Genomic DNA, 27,916 nt, shown 5'->3' with positions numbered 1-27,916 from the left:
CCTTTAATCTACCCCAGCTCTTAGTACAGTGCCTGGCACATGGTAAGCACTTAACAAGTACCACTATTATGATTATTATTATCATTATTAATCCCAGCTCCACTACTTGTGACCTTGGGCAACTTTCTTAACTTCTCTGGACCTCAGTTACCTCATCTGTAAAATGGGGATTAAGACTGTGAGCCCATGTAGTACATGGACTGTGTCCAACCTAATTTGCTTGTATCTACCCCAGTGCTTAGTACAGTGCCTGGCGCATAGTAAGAAGTGATTAAAAATGCCATAAACTAAAAAACAAGCAACTTGAGGGTCAAGGACCATGACTGTTGGTGCTACTGGACAGTCTCTGGGCACAATAGACGTGCAATGAAGATTGATGCTGTTGCCGCTAATGATAATGCAGTAAACTCACAATAAACCTAAAACCTTTTATGCTCTTATGTTTTAAAGATGCTGCTGCTAAAAATGCTATTCGGTCGCATGATATAGCAACTTGGGATTCTTAAAGAGATTATATTTTAAAGACTGAAGATAGGTCACTGTTCTAATTAGTGATTGGTGTTGAATATTAAGCCATAAAATCCGTACTCCTGGTAAAATCTACAGGAGTAAGAGTTCCTGCTGACTATAAAGGAAGCTCCATGCACAGATGGAAGAGTATCAAATAATTACTGCACATCCATCATTATCCATGAATCTCTCAAACATGGAAAGAAATCACAAAATTAGGGTAATGGTTCAGTGTTTCAAAAACCAAGTCTCACATAAGCTGCGATCTGATGCCACTGATGGCTGAATTTTGCATTTACAAGTGTGTATGCGGATAAGCTTTTAGTATTTATTTCACTAAGTTCGAGGAATTTGCTAAATTCAAGAACTGTCCTCTGGATGTATAAATAATAATAATAATAATAATAATAATAATAGCATCTGTTAATTGCTTACTATGTGCCAGACGTTGTTCTAAATGCTGGGGTAGATACATATTATCCAACCTTGGCTTCACTGACTCCATCCTCTCTTGGTTCTCCTCTTACATATCTGGCCATTCACTCTCAGCCTCTTTTGGGGGCTCCTCCTACCCCTCCCATCCCCTAACTGTAGGGATCCCTCAAGGGTCAGTTCTTGGTTCCCTTCTATTCTCCATCTATACTCCCTCCCTTGGAGAACTAATTCACTCTCATGGCTTCAACTATCATCTCTTTGCAGATGATACCTAAATCTACATCTCCTCCCCTGTTCTCCCTCCTTCCCCCCCTTAAGGCTCACTCACATCTCCTCCTGCCTTCAGGACATCTCTACTTGGATGTCCTCCTGCCACCTCAAACTCAACATGTCCAAGACTGAGCTCCTTATCTTCCCTCCCAAACCCTGTCTTTTCCTGAACTTTCCCTTCACTGCTGAAGATACAACCGTCTTTCCCATCGCACAAGCCCCTAACCTTGGTGTCATCCTTGACTACGCTCTCTCATTCACCCCACATATCCAATCCGTCACCAAATCCTGTCGGTCTCACCTTCACGATATCACCAAGATCCGGCCTTTCCTCTTCATCCAAATGGCTACCAAGTTAGTACGATCATTCATCCTGTTCCGACTCGATTACTGCATCAGCCTCATTTCTGATCTCCCAACCTCCTGTCTCTCCCACTTCAGTCCATACTTCACTCCACTGCCTGGATTATCTTTCTACAGAAACGTTCAGGTCATGTCACCCCTGCCTCAAAACTCTCCAGTGGTTGCCTATCAACTTCCATATCAAACAAAAATTCCTCACTATTGGCTTTAAAGCTCTCCATCATCTTGCCCTTTCCTACTGCACCTCCCTTCTCTCCTTCAACATCACAGCTCACACATTCCACTCCTCTGGTGCTAACCTTCTTGCTGTGCCTCTATCTCACCTGTCTCACCACCCACCCCTGGCCCATGTCCTACCTCTGGTCTGGAATGCCCTCCCTCCTCACATGTGCCATACTGATAGGGACTGTCTCTATATGTTGCCAACTTGTACTTCCCCGAGTGCTTAGTACAGTGCTCAGCACATAGTAAGTGCTCAATAAATATGATTGAATGAATGAATAGTACACTTCCCCCCTTCAAAGCCCTACTGAAGATGCACCTCGTCCAAGAGGACTTCCCAGACTAAATCCCCTTTTCCTCAACTCCGCGTCACTTTGACTCACTCTCTTTGCACTTCTCTCCCCTCCCCACCCCACAGCGTGTATGTATCTATGCATATATCTATAATTCTATCTATTTATATTGATGCCTATTTACTTGTATCGATGTCTGTCTCCCCCTGAGACTGCGAGCCCATTGTAGGTAGGGATTGTCTCTATTTCTATATTGTACTTTCCAAGCGCTTAGTACAGTGCTCTGTACACAGTAAGGGCTCAATAAATATGATTGATTGAATGAATGAATGAATGAATGAAGCTAAACAGGTTGGATACAGTCCCCATCCCACATAGGGTTCACAGTCTTAATCCCCATTTTACAGATGAAGGAACTGAGGCACAGAGAAGGGAAGTGACTTGTCCAAGGACACACAGCAGACAAGTGGCGGAGCCAGAATTAGAACCCAGGTCCTTCTGACTCCCAGGCCCGTGCTCTATCCATTAGGCCACACTGCTTCTCTAAATTTGTGTTCATAAAACCTGAGGATTCACTAAAATTCAACGTTCCTAGAATCTTTTGGAGAAAGCTATAATGCAAAGCCCTCATCTTATGCTACATCTTTCCAAAAACGACTAAAAATTTCTTCTATTTCTTCATAGATATCGTGAAACCTTTGGAGTATTTGGTGCCATATTATATGCACCAATCTGAAGGGCATACAAAGTTTTAGAAGTAATTCTGTGAAACGAAAGTTGCACGGTCTGTTAAAATGTTCTTAAACACAACATGAAAGTTGAGGGGAAAAATAAAAAAATCAAATGCTTTTTCACTGTAATAAAATATTTCATAATTGTAGATCTTTTCTTGATGTGTCCATTTTCCATCAATCAATCATATTTACTGAGCATTTACTGTGTGCAGAGCACTGTACCAGGAACTTGGGAGAGTACAATATGAATGAGTTGGTAGGCACATTCCCTGCCCATAAAGAGCTTATCATCTAGAGGGTGAGACAGACATTAAAATAAATTGTGGATATGTTCATAGGTGCTATGGGGATGAAAGTGGAGTGAATAAAGGATACAAATCCACTAGCAACGGTGAATCAGATGGGAGAGGAAGTAGGGGAAAGGATGGCTTAGTCAGGGAAATCTTTTGGAGGAGATGTGATTTTAATAAGTCTTTAATAAGGCTATGGGGAAGGCGATCGCCTGTCAAATACGAAGATACAGCATGGCTTCATAGAAAAAGCAATGGACTGAGAGTTAGAAGACTGGGGGTGTAATCCCAGCTTCACCACTTGTCTGTTGTGAGACCTTGGACAGGTCACAACTTCTTTATGCTTCAAATTAAATCCTACTTATACTGTGAGCCCCATGTGGACGGCGACTGTGGCCATCCTGATGATCTTGTATCTACCCCAGCACATAGTATAGTGCAAAGCACACGGTAATCACTTAGTAAGGACCATTATAATTGAAGGGGGGAGAGTTCCAGGCCAGTGGGAGGACACTGGCAAGCGGTCGGCAGCAAGCTAGAAAGATTAAGTTGGTTGGAGAGGAGCTAAGTGAATGTGCTGGGTTGCAAAAAGAAATCAGTGAGGTAAGATAGGAGCAGGCAAGGTGAGTGAGTGTTTTATAACCAATGGTAAGGAGCTTTCGTTTAATGTAGAGGTGGATGGGCAACTACTGGAGGTTCTTAAAGAGTAGAGAACATAGACTCAACTGTTTCTTTAGGAAAATGATCTGGCAGCAGAACAAAGTATGCGTTGGAGTGGTGAGAGACAGGAGGCAAGGGAGGTTGGCAAGGAGGATGATGCAGTAATAGTCAAGGTGTGATAGGATAAGTGCTTGGATCAGCATAGTAGCAGTTTGGATGGAGAGTTAAGAGTGGATTTGAACAATAAAGGTAGAACCACAAGGATTTGGTGACAGATTGAACATGTGAGTTGAATGAGAGATGAGTTGAAAATAATGTCAAGATTAAGGGCTTGTGAGACAGGGTACTGTCTACTCTCAGGACAATAAGCATGTGTGCAGAAAATAAATAAAGACTGCTTGCTGCCAAATGTTTTAAGACAAGTTACCACATAAGCAACAATTAATCAAATTGATCTGATAATAGAGCATCAACTTAGAACTTCAATGTAAGCTTACTTTATTTCCTGATGACCATAATAATGTAGTAACACAAATGCTGCTAGAAAATAGGCATGGTTTTCTGAGATGAATAAAATCGCTGGTTTGATTCAATCCTGTCTTTCATGTTTCTTTTCACTGATCCTTGGAAGCATTTTGTATGAACACTATAGAATCCACACCAAATCTGCCTGCCCCCTCTCCCCCACCTTAATAGTCAGCATTCAACTCCGGTAAAACTTCAAAGAAAAGTTTATCAATGATCAAGGTTATAAGAATGAAAACACCAGGAACACTTCCAATATCTTGCTCAGACTCTTAAATGCATTCTCCGATAAGCTGCCAAGATTTAAATGAGATAAATGAAAAGCAATTCGGGATTTAGGATGCTGCAACAGAAGAGATGATTTGAAAGTGGAGTATCTCTAAAAAGCTGAGGATGTCAAGATTTATAAGCAGAGATCGGTGACAACTCCATTTCTCCAGAATCAATGCCATCACATAGCATTAAACTGCAAAGAAATCTTGAAAAAAAAAATGGCAGTTATTTGAGTTTATGGCTAGAACCTATTTAAATGGCTACATCTAACACTACATACTCGGATTCCTCAAATCTATTTGATAGCTAATTACACTTCCGTAGACATCTCTTGATGTTCCAAAGGCACGATCATTAAAACATAAGTTGCAAATAGTCTAAAATAGAATTTCTTAGAGAACTTTAAAAGTTCACATTGTTTTAAAGGCTTCCCTTAATCACTATTTAGCAATTTAGATGAAAGAATAGCACTAGGAATTGCTCACATTAAGAGGACACAGAATAGAACAGCATGTCAGGATTACGGAATGCTGGTAGAGCTGTGTGGGCAGCTTCAAATTGCAACTGAATACATTAGTATGACTATGTCAGCCAGAGTCTCTCTCAAATGTACCAAAAATAATGTGAAGGCTTGCCATACCTTCCACCTTTGACAAAATTCTACAATTGCATCCCCCGATTGGCAGGAAATGCCAAAATACATGTTCTTTTTCAATGTTTTCTCTTTAGTGAAAATATCTCAGATGCTATGAAAAAATATTTTTTCCTTCAAATGAACTCCTCCCCACTATCCAGGGAATAATCTCTGATTTAAATCATTTCATCTACAGGTACTGGTAGAAAATGTAACTCCTTAGAGGAGTATATTTCAGTGTCATAGTGTGATGGCATAGCGAGCTAAAATCACCATGCACTGAAATTTGCTTTCCAGCTAAAGTTATAGCAACAAACAACAAAGCCACTTCAGTTACTAATGGCAATTTTTTTCCTACTTTGATTTCATTCTCAATCTGTCAATAATCTCTGGTAGGACCTGTAAGTGTCCCTTTTGTGCTAAGAAAAGATTTTGAAGTATTCTGAAATACCCTTGAGGAAAACAGTTTCCTAAGTTTCTAATGAACCAAGAGGAAAATGGAATCCTAGGTGTCAAATTTCCAAGGAGGGGAAGGGGGCTCCCAGAAGTTGGACTTCAAGAAAGTGTGTTAAAAAGAGCAGGAACTAGAGATGCCAGCAGAGACTACAGCTGCAGTGTTCAAGAAGTTTCACCTTGATTGTTTTTTGTGCAAGGTGGTCAGCCATAAGTAAGGTTAGCCCACCTCTCCCATGGGGCAAAAAGATCCCCTCACAGCCAGAGAGCCTCAGAGACTACATCCAGAAGAGAGGAATAAGAGGTAGAATAGAAAGATAGAAAGACAGAAATAGAGAGAGGATGAGGGAGGAGAAAAAGGGGGGAAAGAGAGAGACCGAGATTCACGGAGGATGGACAGGGACTGACAGGGACCAAAGAAGATTTAATTGCTCTTCAATCTTCAGATCTGAAAAAGGGGCTGGCTGGAGCTAGGCTGTCTGGGATGCCCCTTCCTCTGCCCCCTCCCTTAAGGTGAGAGATCAGCTGGGCCATCCTTGGCCTTTGAGAGAGGGCAACATTGGCTTACAGCCGTCCCGGATGAGGAATGAGCATTGGGCTGCTGCCGTCTTAAGTGGTGAGAGCAGCACCCCCATGACTACGGTAACAAGAGCCATGGCCAAAGACAGCTTGGAATTGGAGGGAGAAGGAAATTAATACTTGACATGGGGAGCCCACTGTGGGCAGGGATTGTCTCTATTGCTGCATTGTATTTTCCAAGTGCTTAGTGCAGTGCTCTGCACAAAGTAAGCGCTCAATAAATACGATTGAATGAATGAATGAATGTGGTTGAATGAATGAAAGAACGAATGAATGAGTAGGAGAGTCCCAAGTAGAGAACAAGAGTTGGGCCTGCCACAGCTCTGGGAAATCACTTAGCCTGACTCTCCTTAGAGACAGGAGGATGAGATGGAGTAATAATAATGATGCTATTTGTTAAGTGCTTACTAATTAATTAATTAATAATGGCATTTGTTAAGTGCTTACTATGTGCAAAGCACTGTTCTGAGCACTGGGGAGGTTACAAGGTGATCGGGTTGTCCCACGGGGGGCTCACAGTTTTAATCTCCATTTTACAGATGAGGTAACTGAGGCACAGAGAAGTTAAATGACTTGCCCAAAGTCACACAGCTGACAGTTGGTGGAGCCGGGATTTGAACCCATGACATCTGACTCCAAAGCCCGTGCTCTTTCCACTGAGCCATGCTGCTTCTACGTGCCAAGCCACTATGTGCCAAGCACTGTTCAAAGCACTGGGGTAGATATAAGGAAATCAGCTTGTCCCACGTGGGGCTCACAGTCTTAATCCCCATTTTACAGATGAGGTAATTGAGGCACAGAGATTTCAGGAAGATGGCCAAAAACTGGTCAGCTCTAGGGGAAGTAATGATTAGTCCCATCTTCTGAAAAAATTAGGGCCCCGTACTTGACCTATGAAGTACTACCTTGAACATTCAATTTCAAAAACTTGCACTATATACATTACAGTCACTTCTACCATATGACAGAACTAGGAATGTTCTTCCAATAGCACACGTCTTTCTGGATGTATACGGATGTGCATACATGGAGAAGACAAGCGGTGAATGCTAAAATGTGAATTTTCCTAAGCACTGGGTTCTACAAGCATACAATCCCTGAATTATAGGGGAACCGATTGTACTGTACTCCTCAAGGAATTGTGTAACACAATTTATGAAACTTGAAAAATGTCTTGTGAATCTTGGGCAAGATTGAGTTGCTGTCTTCACACTTCCTACCCAAAGTTCGGTATCATGTATAATTCTACCAGGGCTTCCATGCACAATCTGCAGGTAAACAGGGTCTAGCAGTTTTGCATAAGATTCAGAAGGAAAAATTGCCATTTCATTTGTTAGGAAAGAGTTGTTGGAAGTCATCTTTTCAAATAGTCTGTCAAGTAATTCAAATGGTAATTGTTCTCAACACATCCCCACTAGATTATAAGCAGCATGGCTCAGTGGAAGGAGCCTGGGCTTGGGAGTCAGAGGTCATGGGTTTGTATCCCAGCTCTGCCACTTGTCAGCTGTGTGACTTTGGGCAAGTCACTTCACTTCTCTGGGCCTCAGTTCCCTCAGCTGGAAAATGGGGATTATGACTGTGAGCCCCACGTGGGACAACATGATTACCTTGTGTTTCCCCCAGCACTTAGAACAGTGCTTGGCACATAGTAAGCACTTAACAAATACCAAAATTATTATTATTATTAACTCCTTGAGGGCAGGAATTGTCTACCAATTCTGTTGTATTATACTCTCCTTAGTGCTTAGTATGGTACTCTGCAGTACTGTAAGCACTCAGTCAATATCAATCAATGCAGAGCAAGGTACTAAGCACTTGGGAGAGTAGAGTACAATACAGTTGGTGGCATGTTCCCTGCTCATAGGTGCTTACAATCTAGAAAATAAATATCACTGATCCATGGCCAGATATTAAAAGTTTACCAACAATCACTGAAGGACTATTCACATAACAAAGAGACAAATGACCACCTGGGAGTCTTTAGGCATTGAATATCCTAGCCTCAGACTGCAAATTACTCAATTTTGAGTAGGTTTTTTTTATTGCTGTAGCATACTAGTTGCCTAGTGACTTAAAAAATAATACGTATCTCTGAGAGTCTAACATTCTACAACTGAGTAACATGGGTCTTGAGAAATATTGTGCTGAGTAATTACCAAATTTTCAAGTTTTTCATTTAGAATCCACTCATTGACATATTACAAATATTGTAAAATACCTCTATAATGAACTTCCTTATAATAATAACCTCCATATTATAAAAGTTCCATTGGCTTTGACAACCCATGAAGTGATTTAATACATTTTTAAAAGGATTTGCTGTTCAAAGAACTCTCATAGTCTCCGAGAACCTATCCCTCCAGTTTCATTATATCGGGTTTTTCTTAGAATTTTTCTGCAGCACTTGATTTATCCAGTCAAGGAAAAACATACAGTAACACATCACCATTTTGCATTGGAGGTCTCTTACATACCAGACAAGAATATGAGTTTGGAACTACACTTTTAAGGACAGAATTTGACCAAGACATGATACCAGGGATTAACCAGGGGTGAAGCTAATAGAATACTTTAATTCAAGGGGATGTTTTGGGTTTCATGATAATGATACTTGCAGGATTCACATTATCATTCATCTTTGGTTTTTCACCATGGAAATCTATTTTTTTCTTCCTTCCATTTAAATGCCCTTGAACTCTAAACCAGCTCACTACTTTCACCTTCCACTGTGTAGCCATGGTCACAGTTGATAATTTGGAAGCGCCCAGCCCCAAATTAGAAACTGTGCCAGTGCTAATAGGGCCTTGGGAGAAGAATGCAATGGTTCTGGAGCAAGGACCCTCTTTAAACAAGTCCTACTCAACAAGTTGCTGCTCAGTGAATATTTCCCTGGAGGGTTCTTGTGACTTCAAAAGTGCCTAACACCACCACTGGAATGGCCTTGGAAGCATATGACAAATATTTATAGGAAAATGTATTATCATTTGAATTTTATTTTTGTATTGAATAGAAAAAGCTATTATTCAGTTGCCCTTTTTTTAATCAAAAAATACCTTTTGAATCTGTGCTCAAAAGATTTCAATGCATCGTTTAGCAACACCATTGGTACTAATGGTTGACAAATTCCTTTCAATTATTCAGTTAATCAATCAGAGGTATTTATTACGTGCTAACTGTGTGCAGAGCACTGTACTAAGCGCTTGGGAGAGTATAACAGAGTTGGTAGGCATGTTCCCTACCCACAAGGAGCTTACAGCCTAGAGGGGGAGGCAGATATGAAAATAAATTATGGATATGAATGTAGGACTGAGGGTGGGGTGAATAAAGGGTACAAATCCAAGTGAGAGGGGAATGCAGAAGGGAGAAGGAATAGTCAGTGAAGGCCTTTCAAAGGAGATGTGATTGTAACACTTAGTACAGTGCTCTGCACGCAGTAAGCGCTCAATAAATACGATTGAATAAAAAGGCTTTGAAGGTGGGAAGAGTGGTGATCTGATGGACATTCAGTGGGAGGGAGTTCCATACCAGAAGGAAGATCTGGGCACAAGTTCAGAGATGTAATAGATGAGATTGAGATACACTGAGTACAGCGTGGCTCAGTGGAAAGAGCATGGGCTATGGAGTCAGAGGTCATGGGTTCAAATCCCAGCTCTGCCAACTGTCAGCTGTGTGACTTTGGGCAAGTCACTTAACTTCTCTGTGCCTCAGTTACCTCATCTGTAAAATGGGGATTAAAACTGTGAGCCCCATGTGGGACAACCAGATCACCTTGTAACCTCCCCAGTGCTTAGAACAGTGCTTTGCACATAGTAAGCACTTAATAAATGTCATCAAAAAAACCCAAAACGAGTAGATTGTCAGTAGAGCAGCAAAGTGGAAGTAGCATGGCCTAGTGGAAAGTGAACAGTCCTGGGAGTCAGAGGACCTGGGTTCTAATCCCAGCTCTGTAACCTGTGTGCTGTGTGACCTTGGGTAAATCACTTCTTGTGTCTCAGTTTCCTCATCTGTAAAATGGGGATTCAAAGGGGGCAGGCACTATGTCCAACCCGATAATCTTGTATCTACCCCAGCATTTAGTACAGTGCCTGTCATATAGTAAATGCTTAATGAAATACCTTAATTAATAATACACATTTAGCTTCCATGGGAATATTCAACATATGAAAAGTATCAAAACTCTGTGGTTGAAGTTTAGAAATTAGTCTCAAATGACTTACTTTGACACTAATTTTCAAGAGAAAGTGTTCATATAGGCAGTTTTTTTTTTCATTTTAATTTGAAGAAAATGTGGAGAAACATTAAAAAAGAATCCAAGTAAACTCTTCTGGAATGAAGACCGAAGTAAAATGTAGATGCATAGTAAAAGTTGCAAATTAGAAAACTTGAAATATTTGAGAAGTCCTTTTGATTGTATTTATCTGCTTGACTACTATCAATGCCAAAATAGGTTTAGCGTGACGTTTGACTCCATTACAGGATATCTGGATGAAAATCGGGATTGTCACTGCAATATTTTACTATTTCCCAAATAATTCTATTGTTAAGTGTTTTCCTATGTCATTCTTAAATGGTCCCCTCTGCTCTTACAAATGAAAAATGGGAGAAGGGATTTTCAGATGTGTGGTTTTAAAAGCTGCTTGTGTCTTCTCTCATGGAACCCCATTTTGAAAGAGTATTCACCTTTACGGGAGGCACAGTCAATCAAGCAATTGTATTTATTGAGTACTTATGGTGGGCAGAACACTGTATAAATCATTTGGGAGGGTATGATAGAATAGAGTCGGAAGACGTGATCCCAGCCTTCAAGACCCTGCATATTGTGACTACAAGAAAGGTTATTGAAATCTTTTCCCATCATTTTGAAAGTTACATAGACTAGCCAAGGGAGTATCTCAGGCACAAACGATTCTTCAGAAGTTGCCATCCTATACTCTATTACTGATCTAATGTCATATAAGACCCATCACATTTCTGTAGAAAGTCTGAAAATCTGTACAGATAGGATTGGGCCTTTCAGATGCCCAGTGATTAGATTTCTGCCTCTTCATATCTTTACATGCATTCTGTGGGAAATTGATAAAGTTTTTCCTTTCATTTGGTTGCTATGAATGCTATTGCATCTCCAGGTTTTAGGTTGGATTACTTTTCTCTGGGGCTCAAAGTAAAGAAGAACTTTGAGCCAATAATTGCAGCTGAAGCTTTGGAAATAAGGACCATCAATTCTGATTGTAAAATGAGAATCAATTTGGTATCCAATTTTGTATCTTTTTTCTCAAACTGCATTGGTCCAATTTTTTTAGAGAAAAACCATCTCTGTCTACATTATTTGAAAGACTCATGGATGATAGACATGAGAAAGGTAGTTCTTAAAAGTTGGGAAAGGTATTTAACAAGTGCCAACTAGGGCTCTTTGGAACAGCTTCCAGTAGAGGACTTTGTGGGTCAGGGTTGTCAGTTTTTCACTTTTAGTGTAGGGACATGGCTTTGAGGGGTGAGGTTTTGAGAGTCAAGGAGGGGAAAGGGGGAGAGAGGGAGGAAAAGAGAGGGATAGGCGAGGGGAGAAAAGAGAGGGAATAAAAGTGGTGGAAAGAGAGGAAGAAACCAGGGAGGAGGAAATGGAGAAGGAAAGCAAAGAGAGAAGGAAGGGAACACCTTTTTTTGTCTTCTACTGCCAAACCATCTTCACCTTTAATGGCCATTGCCACTGGTGCCAGGTAAGCTGTGAAGGTTAGAACACTAGCTTAATACAGGCCACTGACCTAGGGATACTGCCCCATGGGTGGTGGTAACAGAAGATGGTAGATCCCACCTTAAAAGTGGTGCAGAATTGTGTAAACCAAACTCACAGACTTCATACAACCACTGCAGCAGCTCTGGGACCCCTACACCTATCTTTGTCCCTGTAGTGTCCCTCCAAGCTGTCTCGGAGGAGCCAGTGATTAGGCAAGCATATGGCTCTTTCCTACTGAATTCTGGGGATGAGGGTGGGAGGAGACTGTGGCCTGACCCCAAAGCTCAGTGAGGACAAGAGGAAACCCACGGGTCCTGGAGCCCAGCTCTAAAGCTGTAGTCTGTCCCTTCTGGGAGGGGTGGGTTAGCTTGAGCTTAACACTTAACACCCTACCCCAAAAGCTGTGGGGACAAAGCTAATGGCCTTTGCCCTCTCCTTATCAATTTCTTAGACAGAGTAGTCTCCCCTCAGCCCCGAGGAGTTGGCGCAGCTGATCCTTGCCATGTGGTACATCATACGGTGTACGATGAATGTGTATGCAGCAGCAGGAAGCAGTGTGGCTTAGAGGATAGAGCACGGGTCTGGGAGTGAGAAGGACCTGGGTTCCAATCCAAGCTCTGCCACTTATCTGCTGTGTGACCTTGGTCAAGTCACTTCACTTTTCTGTTCCTCAGTTGCCTCATCTGTAAAATGGGGATAAAGACTGGGAGCCCTATGTGGGACAGGGACTCTGTCCAACCCAATTACCTGTATCTACCCCAGTGCTTAATACAGTGCTTGGCAAATAATAATAATAATAATGATAACAGCATTTGTTAAGTGCTTACTATATGCAGGGCACTGTTCTAAGCGCTGGGGGGATACAAGGTGATCAGGTTGTCCCCTGTGGGGCTCACAGTCTAAATCCCCATTTTACAGATGAGGTAACTGAGGCTCAGAGAAGTAAAGTGACTTGCCCAAAGTCACACAGCTGACAAGTGGCAGAGATGGGATTAGAACCCATGACCTCTGACTCCCAAGCCTGGGCTCTTTCCACTGAGCCACGCTGCTTCTCTAGTAAGCACTTAACAAATACCACTATTATTATTATTTTAGGAATCTGCCATCCAGAGCATGACCCAGTGGCTGAAATTTGGCTGCCAGCCAACACTGTTCACCTTCCTGAACTCTGGAGCACCTTGGACCTTTGGATCACCCCAAACTGCTTCAAAGTTTCCTTTCAGCCATACGGTCTTTGGGGGGGCACCAATTCCCAGGGATTCTGATTCAGATCACTCCTTTTTAACATCATAACTCTGAAGAACTGGTGTAGTTTCTCAAGAGTTTATCAGCAAACCAACTCCCTTTAAGAACCCCATTCAGTAAGAATCTGTAGAATCCTGTAAGGCTATATTCTATAATGCTGGTGTGGCTACACCTGTTTTGGTTCCTGAAATCAACCCAGGTACAACCTACATATTTAGGGTTATCCTAGAATATCCGGTAGCTTCTATGGCAATCCAGAGCCTCTTCAATGTTTCAAGAAACATTAAAACCCTACAAACCAGATAACTATGGCTCTCCGTTGCTCACCATAGCCAGCCGTTTAAGTCATTCCAGCAAGATTCAATTACGTTTCACTTATTTTAGGAAAGATTGGTTCCACTGAACCATGTACCACAGCAGTCAGTCAAGAGGTACTTATGAAATGACATAAGGGAGCCTAGACTTGTACTTGATACTTCCTGTGCCTAAAACATGAGAGCCGAAAGGGAGACGGATTTGGGCTGTTTTAAAATATTCTGACCTGGAAATTACAAATGCATCTACTTTGACCCAACTGCTTTCGGTGATGAGAAGATGGAAACAGATAGCATAACATTAAACCATTTTACTGGGACATTCCAATATTTTTAGATAAGTCTTCTTTCCCTAAGGAGCAACAATCTGTCAGTTCTGAACTGCTGGATGCAGGTGGGCACTAGGGTTGATTTTGTGAAAATAGTGTGTAGGTAAGACTTGTTACTCATACATTTTTTATATTATTCAGCCTGAGAGAGTCTTTAAATGCATTTTTACCAATTTCATGTAAGCAGTGGAGTAGAATGATCATTTTCAATTGCTATAAGGTCCCACGAGGAACAGTAGGACATTACTAATTCAGACTAAAGGGGAGGGAATTGTGGATTGAATTTTACAAGTAATTATTGAAGGCTGTTTTAGTACAGAAGTATGTGTATGTTTCTTTGAATATATGTGTAGGGCAGCTGGCTTGACTAGAAAGGATATAAGACTGAGAGTCCAGAGACCTGTGTTCTTATCCTAGCTCAGCCACTGACCTGTTGTGTGACCTTGGGCAAGTCACTTAACTTCTCTGTGCCTCAGTTTCCTCATCTGTGAAAAGATAAGATACTTCCTCTTCTTAACTCTTAGATTGAGTCCCAAATGGGACAGACACTATCTTAATCTGATTACCATATTTGCTCACATTATTGTCCCGGCTTTTGCATAAATTTTGTAGCATTAAAGCAGGGGTGAGGCTTTTATAAGAATTAAGAATAAAAGTTAAGTCTAGAAATGAATGAATGATAAAAAAAGAAGAGAAGAAAAAAGGAGGAAAGGAGGGGAGAAGGAAGAGGAAGGTAAGAGGTCACCTGAGACTGCACTTCTTACTTGTATTCTCCCAAGGGCCGCATTCAATAGGAATGAAATACCCTTTAATTCCTCCTCCAAAATCAGGGTGGGGCAATTATGCAGTGGAGGAAATTATGCGAAAAAAATGGCATCTTGTACTAACCTCAGCCCTTAGTACATGGTTTGGCACACAGTAAATTCTTAATGAATACCACAGTAAATACAGATGATTAACATTTCAAAGAGCTAAAAATTGAGCCATGCTAATAGGCAATGCATGCAACAGAAAATGAGCTTTTGTTTTCTTTGACTCAGACATTTCAAATGCTTTACAAAAAATTACTGAGGTGAACTTTTAAACAGAAGTTGGAAAGAAATGTTTGTTACCTCCAAGGCAGCCAATAAATGCAAGCAGGAACAACTGTTTCCACAGCAACAGCATCTTTAATTACCAAAAGCAAGAGAAACTTTTGTCCACTCTCTGATGAATAGAATACTTTGTCTTCCAAGTAAATCCTTTAATCTGTAAAATATATATATAGAAATAATTTAGAATGGAGAAATCTAATTACTTCCAAAACAGTTGTTCCTTAGAAAAATAATGTTAGATTGACAGGAATTCAAATCCTTACAGGTTAGAAATATTTTCTTTTGAAGTTTTCAAACCTGATACAAAGTAAAGCAGAATTCAGAAATAAATTAAGGCTTGAATGACTGGAAAGCTAGAAGATAAATTCAATTATTTCATCAGTTTTTCTATTAAGTTAAAACTTTAGTGAATTTAAAAGAAGGGGAAAAATTAATGCAGTATTCAGAATATTAAAAATGTTACTTGTTTAGTTACAAACTGCCCCTTGAGTAAAAAATAAAGGTTATTAAATGACAGGATATCATTTTAAGCTTTTTGTCTAAAATCTCCAAGCATAAAGGTATTACGCATTCAGAAAATCATAAAGATCCACTAGAAAAATAGACTATTGATAACATCAAGGAAATGATTAATCCCAAACCAGGATGCTCCATTTCTTCAATGTACGGTCTTTCATCCGTTTTACGAACTGTTACACCTTAGGGCTTTCACACCAAAGAATAGGACAGTTGAAGGCAAAATCTTGTCTCAGAAATGTTAGAAGCATTTCTAGAAAGACGATTACCCACTGAAATGTTTTCCTGCAATTTCAAATGCCATGCTCCAAACTGCTCTGTTATAATGACATTTAATTAGTGAATACTCTAAAAGCAATCTCCCTTTTTTAGATCCTCACTCCCTTTCCAAGATGTTATATGAACTGGTAGTATTGATAGCATGGGGAATTGCTGGTTTTATAGTTTACCTCCATTCTACCTACTTTGAAATATTTTCAGGAGGCCCTCACAATAGCATATTCAGCAGAAACGCTATTATCTGAACTAATTGGAATCAAAGCTAGTTCAGATAATTGAAAGCTTCGATAAGCAAACAAAATAGGGTTTGGCTATCTCAGACAGGATACTCACTAAGCTAAGTTTGGGATGGAGAAAGGGGAGAGTAGTTTGTTGGCTTATTTGTTATTTTAATCTGAGCTGACTTCAATTTCGATAGCCAATCCGTTAGGATTATAAATGTTTGGATATTTGGATTTCCACATTTTTTTTTCCTAGCAAAGAATATTCCCTATAGTTTACTTCACAGTTTAGATAGTTGAAAACTTGATAAGTTACTTATCTTGATTTTTTTTCCTTTGAGTTTCCATAGGCTTTTGGATGCTTGATAAGGGGAAAAATCATATAAAAGCTGGAGCCAGTCTGCATTTTCTGCAGCAGTTGATGAACATGACAGGTGATTCAGCACCATAGAGACTGTTTGTTTTTCAGGACCCTGACTACCTAAAATACCAAAGCATCAGTAATCTTGTTTCGGTTAATAGTCGATTGGTTCTGTAAAGGGTTATCGTCATTTTGAACTACGACCGAGTTATCTGGCAAAGTCCTCCATGATGAATGGCTAAAGCTGCCACAGTATCTCACCACTTCCTCGTTGTCGATGTGGTTTAAACAGTGTTAATCGCCCACCTAACAATAAGGGGGCATAGGCAGGGAAGAAGGAGGTGGGACTACTTGCTAAGCCTTTACAATGTGCCAGGCACTACTAAGTGCTCGGGTAGATACAAAATAATTAAGTCAGGTACAGTCCCTGTCCCACTTGGGACTCACAGTCTAAGTCAGAAGGAAGAGGATTTAATCCTCATTTTACAGATGTGCAAACTGAGGTCTGGAGAAGTGAAGTGACTTGCCCAAGGTCACACAGCAGACAAGAGGTGGAGCTGGGATTCAGGAATCCCAGGTCCTCTGAATCCCGGGTCATGCTCTTTCCACTAGGCATGCTGCTTCCCTAGGCCACACTGCTTCTGGGGGCACACAGTAAGTGCTCAATAAATACGATTGATTGATTGAGCCCAGCTTCTACCCCTCCCACAGCAGCAGCTCTGTCCTCCTTCACCAATACCACCCCTCCCAGAGACCTCAACACCTCCTCTCTATCCTCCTTGGGATAGATACAGTGATGGGAAAGTCAGAAGGAGGACAAGGTTTGGGTGTGAAGATAAGGAGTTCTGTTTGGGAGATGGTAAGTTTGAAGTGTTGGCGGGACATCCAAGTACAGATGTCCTGAAGGCAGAAGGAAATGTGAGACAGCTGAAAAGGAGAGAGATCATGGCTGGAGATGTAAATTTGGGAATCATCCACATAGAGATGGCAGTTGAAGTCATGGGAACGAATGTGTTCTCCAAGGACACATTATCCTCCTAAGGGGCAGCGGCCAGGGGGTCCAGAAGTTATACCAGGGAATGCCCTGGTAGGCATGGTCCTTCTTGAGGAGCCGGAACAGAACCACTTAGTTTTTATCTCTCCCTCCCTCCCCCTCCCTTCATCCCAACACCCAGGGGAGGTGGGACACAACATTGTGAGGTCCGTGGGGTCAGCAGTGGTAGCAGGCATAAAATAGCCAACCCAAGGATCCAGGATACAGCATTTTGAGGCTTATGGGCTTCACAATCAATCAATCAATCAATCAATCATGTTTATTGAGTGCTTACTGTATGCAGAGCACTGTATTAATCACTTGGTGGAGTACAGTATAACAGAGTTGGTAGATACGTTCTCTGCCCTCAACAAGCTTACAGCCTAGAGGGGGAGACAAACATTAATACAAATGAATAAATTATGGATGTGCAAATAAGTGCTGTGGAGCTGAGGGAAGGATGAATAAAAAAGTGCAAATCCAAGTGTCAGGGTGAGCCAAGGGAGTGGGAGAAGAGGAAATGGGGGCCCAGTCAAGGAAGGCCTCTTGGAGGAGGTGTGCTTTCAATCTCCTCCAAGGAGAGGCTTTGAAGGTGGGGAGAGTGATTGTCTGTCGCATGCGAAGATGAGGACATTCCAGACAAGAGACAAGACTGGGGCAGGAGGTCAGCAGTGAGATAGGCGTGGCAGCAGGCTGGATTGCAGTAGAAAATCAAGGAGGATTGGTAGGGGGGACATGGTGACTGAGTGCTTTAAAGCCACGAGTAAGGCATTTCTGTTTGATGTAGAGGCGGATGGGCAGCCACTGGAGGTTCTTGAGGAGTGGGAAAACATGGACTGAACATTTTTGTAGAAAAATGATCCAGGAAGCAGAGTGAATTACGGACTGGAGTGGGGAGAGACAGGTAGCAGGGAGGTCAGCAAGGAGGCTGATGCAGTAATCAAGGTGGGATAGGATGAGTGATTGCATTAATGTGGTAGCAGTTCAGATGGAGAGGAAAGGGCAGATTTTAATGATGATGTGAAGGTCAAACTGACAGGATTTGGCAATATATATTGACTATGTGGGTTGAATTAGAGAGAAAGGTTGAAGATAATGCCAAGGTTAGGGGCTTGTGAGACAGGGAGGATGATGGTGTTGTCTACAGTGATGGGAAAGTCAGAAGGAGGACAAGGTTTGGGTGTGAAGATAAGGAGTTCTGTTTGGGAGATGGTAAGTCTGAAGCGTTGGCGGGACATCCAAGTACAGATGTCCTGAAGGCAGAAGGAAATGTGAGACAGCTGAAAATGAGAGAGATCATGGCTGGAGATGTAAACTTGGGAATCATCCACATAGAGATGACAGTTGAAGTCATGGGATCGAATGTGTTCTCCAAGGACACATTATCCTCCTAAGGGGTGGCGGCCAGGGGGTCCAGAATTTATACCAGGGAATGCCCTGGTAGGCATGGTCCTTCTTGAGGAGCCGGAACAAAACCACTTAGTTTTTATCTCTCCCTCCCTCCCCCTCCCTCCATCCCAACACCCAGGGGAGCTGGGACACAACATTGTGAGGTCCGTGGGGTCAGCAGTGGGATCAAGGGAGGGGTTTTTTTAAATATAGGGAAGACATAAGCATGTTTGAAATCAGTGGGGAAAAAGCCGTTGAAGAAGCAGTCAGGGACGGAAGAAGGAGCTGTACCGGCAATAAGCACAGCAGCCCCCACAGGAGCAAGGAAGAGATAGGTTTGAGGTGGAAACGGGACTGGAGATGGGGAAGAATGCTAATTTTGATTGTTAAGAAGCACTCACTCCATCTCTCTCTGGGCCTCTGCGTTCCACTATGATTTCACTGTGACAAAAGTTTGGCAGATCTTCCAATCAATCAGGTCCTATCCGCAAGAACCAATCAGAAGATACAGATCATGAGGGTGTCATAAATCAACCCTACGACTGGGTGGAGGATAATCACATATGGGCGCCCAGGGATGGCCATAATCCAATTCAATGTACTCCAAGCAGCTTGCATCTGTATCATATACCCGATCAATTTAGTTCAGCTAGGACCAGAGTTCAACGGGATTTTTAAGTTTGTATCTCTGACAAAATACCGTTATTGATTGATTCACAAGTGCCACGGCTTTAGCACATCATTGTGGTAAAAATCACAGTGCTTGAGGGGTACAGACCCAAGCAACACAAAAGGGAAGGCAAATAGGGATTGCAGTCTTCCTGAAGGACATGTAAATTTAGTCACGGCTTTGAAGGTCGGGACAGTGGAGGTCTATAGGATATGAAGAGGGAGGGAATTCCAGGCCAGAGAGAGGATGAGAACAATGAATAAATCCATTGATTGTATTTACTGCGTATTACTGTATGCAGAGCACGTACTAAGTGCTTGGGAGAGTGCAATGTAACGGAATTGGCAGACATGTTCCCTGCCCACAAGGAACTTACAATTCAGAGGTCTACGACGAGACTTACAATTCAGAGGTCTACGGCGAGACTGATGAGATTGAGATACAGTGAATAAATTGCTGCTAGTGGAGTGAAGTGTGCTCTAGTTCTCGCTGGAAGAGGATTAGAAAGGAATCATGGCCTAGTGGAAAGAGCCCAAGCCTGGGAGTCAGCGGACCTGGGTTCTAATCTTGCTCCGCCACTTCCATGCTGTGTGACCTTGAGCGAGTCATTTCTTTGTGCCTCAGTTACCTCATATGCAAAATGGAGATTAAGACTGCGAGCCTCACATGGGACATGGACTATATCCAACTCGATTAGCTTGTATCTACCCCAGTGCTTAGTATAGTACCTGGCACGTAGTAAGTGCTCAACAAATACCATTAAAAAATAAAATAAAGATTGGGAGAACTGACCGAGTACCTGACTCATAAACCTACAGGTATCCTTGGTATTATTCTCGACTCCTCTCTCTCATCCTAGCTATGTATTCAATCTGTTACGAAATCCTGTTAGTTCAGCCTTCACAACAATTCTAATATTGTCCCTTTCCTCTCCATCCAAACTGCTACCATGTTAATCCAAGCATTTATAATAATAATAATAATATTAATAATAATAATATTAATGGCATTTGTTAAGTGCTTTTAACAAAATCAACAAATTTTGTATTTGTTAAGGTAATCAGGTTGTCCAAAGTGGGGCTCACGGTCTTAATGCCCTTTTAAAGATGAGGTAACTGAGGCACAGAGAAGTTAACTGGCTTGCCCAAGGTTACAAGGCAGGATAGGATAAGATAGGATAAGAGAGAATGAGAAACAGCATGGCTTAGTGGAAAGAGCACAGACTTGGGAGTCAGAAGTCATGGGTTCTAGTCCTAGCTCTGCCAGTTATCAGCTGTGTGACTGGGCAAGTGCCTCAGTTGGAAAGTGGGGATTGAGGCTGTGAGCCCCAAGTGGGACAACCTGATTACCTTGTATCTACCCCAGTGCTTAGAACAGTGCTTGGCACATAGTAAGCACTTAACGAAAGAGCATGGGCTTTGGAGTCAGAAGTCATGGGTTCGAATTCCGACTCCTCCACATGTCTGCTGTGTGATCTTGGGCAAGTCACTTAACTTCTCTGGGCCTCAGTTACCTCATCTGTAAAATGGGGATTAAGACTGTGAGCCCCACGTGGGACAACCTGATCACCCTGTATCCTCCCCAGCGCTTAGAACAGTGCTTTGCACATAGTAAGCGCTTAACAAATGCCAATTATTATTATTATTATTATTATACCTTTCTGATTTTCTACTACAACCCAGGCCACATGTTTCACTCCTCTTATGCTAACCAATTCAGTGTACCTCAGTGTCATCTATCTCCACTGATTCCTTGCCCACGTCCTGACTGTGCCTCAGCCACCTCATTACCTGATTACCTAGTATCTACCCCAGCGCTTAGAACAGTGCTTGGCACATAGTAAACGCTTAATAATACCATCATTATTATTATTATTAAGTGGTGGAGCCAGGATTAGAACCCATATCCTCTCCCTCCCAAGCCCATGCTCTTTCCACTAAGCCACGCTGCTTTTCGTCCTATCCTATCCTATTTTACCCTTTCCTGCTTTGATTACTGCATCAGCCTCCTTGCTGACCTCCCTGCCTCCTGACTCTCTCCACTCAAGTCGTTACTTCACTCTGCTGTGCAGGTCATTTTTCTACAAAAAACGTTAAGTCTATGTTTCCCCTGCCTCCTTGAGAACCTCCAATGATTGGTTGCCCTTCCACTTCCGCATCGAACTGAAACTCCCTACCGCTGGCTTTAAAGCACTCAATCAGCTTGCCCCCCAGCATGGCCAGAGAAGCAGCATGGCCTAGTGGTAGGAGTTAGAGGTCGTGGGTTCTAATCCTGCCTCCGCCCCTTGTCTGCTGTGTGACCTTGGGCAAGTCACTTCACTTCTCTGTGCTTCAGTTACCTCATCTGGAAAATGGGGATTGACGCTGTGAGCCCCAAGTGGGACAACCTGATTACCTTGTATCTACCCCAGTGCTTAGAACAGTGCTTGGCACATAGTAAGTGCTTAACGAAAGAGCATGGGCTTTGGAGTCAGAGGTCATGGGTTCGAATCCCGACTCCACCACATGTCTGCTGTGTGATCTTGGGCAAGTCACTTAACTTCTCTGGGCCTCCGTTACCTCATCTGTAAAATGGGGATTAAGACTGTGAGCCCCATGGGGGACAACACGATCACCCTGTATCCTCCCCAGTGCTTAGAACAGTGCTTTGCACATAGTAAGCACTTAACAAATGCCAGTTATTATTATTATTATTATACCTTTCTGATTTTCTACTACAACCCAGGCCACATGTTTCACTCCTCTTATGCTAACCTATTCAGTGTACCTCAGTGTCATCTATCTCCACTGATTCCTTGCCCAAATCCTGACTCTGGCCTGGAACTGGCTCCCTCTTCATCAGAGAAGCAGCGTGGCTCAGTGGAAAGAGCTCAGGCTTGGGAGTCAGAGGTCATGGGTTCTATTCCTGCCTCCGTCACTTGTCAGCTGTGTGACTTTGGGCAAGTCACTTAACTTCTCTGTGCCTCAGTTCCTTCATCTGGAAAATGGGGATTAAGACTGTGAGGCCCACGTGGGACAACCTGATTACCTTGTAACCCCCCCGCCAGAGCTTGGCACACAGTAAGCGCTTAACAAATACCATCATTATTATTATTATTGTTATTATATCCAAGAGACAATGACTCTTTTCACCTTCAAAGCCTTATTAAAGGAATATCTTCTCCTAGAGACCTTTTCTGACTAAGCCCCTATTTCCTCTTTCACTCCTTTTTGTGTTTCCCTTGCACTTGTCTGTATCCCCCTCTATATTGTAAGCTCCTTCTGGGAAGGGAACATATCTAAAAACTGTTACATCGAGCTCTCCCAAGTGCTTCGTACAGCATTCTACACATAGTGAGAACTCAATAAATATGATTGATTATTTATTGATCTATACCTGGCTGTCCCACCGACACCTCAAACTTAACATAAGACTGATTAATTGATTGGCGGGTTTGAGGATTGGGAGACAGGCACAGAATTATTTTTGAGAAAATTTATATGAACCACAGAATGGAGTATGGACTGGAGAGGGGAAAGACAGAAGGTGAGATATGATCAGTGTTTGGACCATCATGGTAGCAGTTTGCATTGAGAAAGAGGCAGATTCTGGAAGTGTTTTGAAGGTAACAGCAACAGGATCTGGTGATAGATTGAATATGTGAGACTGTGAGGACAGTGGTATTGTCTACAGTGATGGAACAATCAAGGGAAGAAAGGGTTTGAATGAGAAGACAAGGAGTTCCATCTTATACATGCTAAGTTTGAGGTGTTGGTGGCACATCCAAGTAGATATCAATCAATAATCAATCATATTTATTGAGTGCTTACTGTATGCAGAGCACTGTATTAAGCACCTGGAGAGTACAATATAGCAGAGTTGGTAGAGGTGTTCCCTGCCCACAACGAGTTTTCAGATGTACTGAAGGCAGGATGAACGGGAAGACTCAGAGGAGAGAGATCGGGGCTGAGGAGGTATATTGGGAATCATTCACGCGCAGATGGTAGTTGAAGCCACGGGAGCAAATGAGTTCTCCAAGGGAGAGGGTCTAGATGGAGAATAGAAGGAGACACAGAACTGAGCCTTGAGGGACTCCCGCACTTTGGATGTGGGAGGCAGAGGAGGAACCCGCGAAAGAGACGGAGAACGAGCGACCAGAGAGAAAGGAGGAGAACCGGGAGAGGACAATGTCAGTGAACCTAAGGTTATACAGTGTTTCCACGAGATGGAGGTGACTATGGAGTTTTGCACCAAGACATTAGAGAAAATGGCTATGCAGATCGAAACCAAACCAAGGATTTCTACACACCATTCATTCGTTCATTCAATCGCATTTATTGAGTGCTTACTGTGTGCGGAGCACCGTACTAAGCGCTATGACTGCATTTGAATTATCACACAGTTCCACAGAATCATTGGGTATACGTGTCTCAACCCTCATCACAGTTAAGAAGAGAACAGCAAAGAGATAACAAGAATATTTCAACAATTTCCTAAGCACATATTCCATGATTTAATGTGACTCTCTATGAAGATTAGTCTTCATATTCATAATGTGGAAGGGAGGTCAGACACACACTGGTCTCATTAGCCACATCTGTCCCCACTGATAAAAATTTCACCCTTCAGCTGTGTCTCCTTCAAACATATATATATATATATGCATATATATATATATGTATGTGGGTATATATATATGTTATGAAGACTAATATAGAGAAAGACTGAGGTTGCAAGTGCTGTCATGCTGCATAAAAATGCTTTGAATAATTTACCATGAAGCAAAGAATGACAAGTGTCTTCAGCTCAATGAAAAGTCTGCATAAGAAATTGTGACATTTTCCTCAATACGAATTTTTCAAAAGGAAATGGGCTTATTATGTAGCAAGAAAGATTGAGTCAATCAGTCAGCAACGTTTAGCAAGTGTCTATCCAACAGTGAATGAACCACTCATATGGTTTGACAGATAATTCTTAACATGAGGACCAGTGCTACTGTTCACTTTGCACTTCTTTCTGAAAAAATGGATTCAAATAGATACAGGAAAATTTTCCAGATAACCCTCTGAAGTCCCTGTCACCAAACAGGAAAGCATCTCCTAATTGGCTAGGTTCCTCATATTTGATATTTTTTCTAATTCCCTGTAAAAATCATGGCTGGAGCCTGAGGAAGGGGAAGGAACTGTGGAGAATGGACAAATGTTCTGAGTACACAATACTGTTCAAAAAGCATGCCTCCAGGAGAATGCCACATTTCCTCCCACTGTATGCAGCTACAAAGGAAGAAGAAGACAAAGATTAAGGACTGATGCCAAGGAGAATTTCATAGAGTGTTAGTCATTGGAATAAATTCAAACTAAAAGAGTGAAATTTACATTATTGGCAGTATTTCTCAATAAGAATCAACAGTTGGATTTTTCAATAAGAACATTTATGACAAGGCAGGTGGCTGGACAAAATAACAAAATAACCCCTTGAGATCCTTTCATTTGGGCCATTTTTCCCTATTCAAACAGCTTTGAATAATAATTCATATGTAGAAGACTCCAAATTTACTCTCCCATATATCTAAGTCAAAGAACATGGGGAAAACCAAATTCCTAGTCTTAGTAAAAACAAACAAATAGATTTCCTCTGTTCTCTCCACAAGCCCAAATCTTCAACACAGTCAAATTCTGACTTATTTTTATCACCTGTAACATTCTTTTTGCTTCCTTGTTTTCTTTGCCAAACCCTGAGGCCTTGCTATAATTACTACCTGCAGAAAATGACCACCTTCCCCTTTCTCAACCCCTCTCTGTCCCTATGCAAAGACTTAAATTAAAGCCCATTTACTATCTTGTCACTGGATCCATTTCATCACTTTTTACTAAAGACCAAGTTTTCTTTCACATTTATCCCAGTGATATACACAATTCTGTGAAGTATGAATGTTTAACTGCAGTCTCCTAGCCTATCTGAGAACTTTCAATCTCTTGCTATTCTAATACGTTATTTTAACAGGCCTTACAACTACTTTCTGGATGCACTTTCCTACCAGCAGAAAGGCAAATTTATCATAAATACGTGTTACGTTTAAAGCAATTGTGTCTTACGCTAGCTAAACTTCTCGACGCAGCATCCTGCTTTAAAATATAGATTTAAAATATTTTAAATCATTTAGCTAATCTTTCAAAAGTAGTAGGACGCCCAACCATGTCCATTTCTGGGTACATTCTCCCAAGCCTCTCTTAGCGCTTAGAACAGTGCTTTGCACATAGTAAGCGCTTAATAAATGCCATCATTATTATTATTAGTAGTAGTAGTAGTACAGTGCTCTGCATGCAGTAAGGCCCTCAATAAATATGACTGATTGGTTGAATCGCCAACATTTCCCCCAGTTCGTAACAATATGGTAACCAGTTATGGAAAGAATGTACCTAGACGACACCTTACTCCCACCACTCCCCTTTTCCTAGCTTGCAGCCTCACTTCCCCACCTGAGCCTAAGCCACGGGGTTTGAGACAAAGACAGAATGGGAAGCAAAATGGTCCCTTCCAAAGCTATTGCTCCTCCCCCTCTTTTAGCAGGAGTGGAGAGATTAAGGCCACCAACAGGAAGGGAAAACTCCTCAGATAGGTCGTAAACGCCTTGAGGGCGGGGATCATGTCCACTCATTTTATTGTGATCTGCACTTAGGAGGTGCTCAATAAATTTAGTGACTGAAGGGGAGAACAGTATTATGGGTGTGGTTTGAAGCAACAACTACTACAAAAAGGAAATTGAGTAGTGTAGCACAGGAGGGAGATAGAGGGGTGAGTTCAGGATGTGGGAAGGGGCAGGAAAACTGTTGGGAACGGGGTAGAGCAGAATTGACTTACCTCTGGTGACTGGATGTCATGTTGTGGGTGGAGGTTTCACATACTAGGATAATTGAGCAGTGCTGAACACATCTTTCATTCGTTCATTCATTCAATCGTATTTATTGAGCGCTTACTGTGTGCAGAGCACTGTGCTAAGTGCTTGGAAGCAGCTGGAGAAGCAGCGGGGCTTAGTGGAAAGAGTACTGGCTTGGGAGTCAGAGGTCATGGGTTGCAATCCCGGTTCCACCACTTGTCCCCTGTGTGACTTGGGGCAAGTCACTTAACTTCCCTGTGCCTCAGTTCCCTCATCTGTAAAATGGGGACCAAGACTGTGAGCCCCACATGGGACAATCTGATAACCTGTATCTACCTCAGCGCTTAAGACAGTGCTTGGCACATAGTAAGCGCTTAACAAATACCATCATTATTAGCAAATACCATCATTATTATTGGACAGTACAGTTCAGCAACAAATAGAGACCGTCCCTACTCAACAGTGGGCTCAAAGTCTAGAAGGAGGATTCAGACAGCAAAACAAAACAAGTACCCCAGCGCTTAGGACAGTGCTTGGCACATAGTAAGCGCTTAACAAATACCATCATTATTAACAAATACCATCATTATTATTGGACAGTACAATTCAGTAACAAATAGAGACAATTCTTACCCAACAACGGGCTCAAATTCTAGAAGGAGGATTCAGACAACAAAACAAGTCTACAGGCATCAATAGCATCAATAGAAATAAACAGAATTGTAGATATATACAAATAATTAATAAAATAAATAGAATGATAAGGGGAGAAGGGGGGAAGTGTGCTAGTTTGGCGGATGTGAGGAGGGAGGGCATTCTATTTATTCTGATGGTTTTGACACCTGTCTACTTGTTTTGTTTTATTGTCTGTCTCCCCTTCTAGACTGTGAGCCCGTTGTTGGGTAGAGTCTGCCTCTATATGTTGTCGACTTGTACTTCCCAAGTGCTTAGTACAGTGCTCTGCACACAGCAAGCACTCATGATTGAATGAATGAATGAATGAATTCCATCTCTGGGATGCATGTGTCACGGGGTGTTAGCAACATGAGATATGCCTCAAATCTGTTTTAATTTTTGAAATATGTCTAGAATATAATAATAAATAAATAATGATGGCATTTGTTAAGTACTTACTATGTGCCAAGCGCTGTTCTAAGCACTGGGGTAGATACAAGGGTATCAGGTTGTCCCACGTGGGGCTCACAGTCTTAATCCCCATTTTACAGATGAGGTAACCGAGGCACAGAGAAGTTAAGTGACTTGCCCAGGGTCACACAGCAAACAAGTGGCAGAGGCGGGATTAGAACCCACGTCCTCTGACTCCCAAGCCCGTAGTCTTGCCACTAAGCCACGCTGCTTCTAAGATTTGACCAATACCTGGAATGACAAGACCAGTTTTAAAATGGGACCTCAGCTTTAAGGTCCTTGGGGGAAGAGATCCTGTCTACCAATTCCGTTGTATTGTACTCTTCCAAACACTTAGTACAGTGTTGTCTAGTGGAAAGAGCATGGGCCTAAGAGTCAAAATCAATCAGTCAATCATATTTATTGGGCAGACTGTGAGCCCATTGTTGGGTGGGGACTGTATCTGTCGCCGAATTGTACTTTCCAAGCGCTTAGTACAGTGCTCTGCAAAC

General features: G+C 42.0%; 1 protein-coding gene across 2 annotated transcripts in view; it reads right to left on the bottom strand.

Moving 5' to 3' along the window:
• LOC119950329 (contactin-3-like) overlaps positions 1 to 27,916 on the bottom strand; it is a 281,892-nt gene that overhangs the window by 208,657 nt on the left and 45,319 nt on the right. Inside the window, exon 1 of one of the 2 annotated variants that reach the window (XM_038772625.1) lies at positions 14,973 to 15,071. The exons of the other annotated variant lie outside the window; for it this stretch is intronic. Coding sequence (XP_038628553.1) covers positions 14,973 to 15,027 — 55 coding nt within the window. The 5' untranslated portion in view covers positions 15,028 to 15,071. Of the gene's footprint in view, positions 1 to 14,972; positions 15,072 to 27,916 lie in introns of those variants that run through there. 2 annotated transcript variants of the gene reach the window in all.

Source organism: Tachyglossus aculeatus, chromosome X1, assembly GCF_015852505.1.
Source record: "Tachyglossus aculeatus isolate mTacAcu1 chromosome X1, mTacAcu1.pri, whole genome shotgun sequence".
Lineage (NCBI taxonomy): Eukaryota > Metazoa > Chordata > Mammalia > Monotremata > Tachyglossidae > Tachyglossus > Tachyglossus aculeatus.
This window is presented reverse-complemented; position numbering and strand designations above follow the sequence as displayed.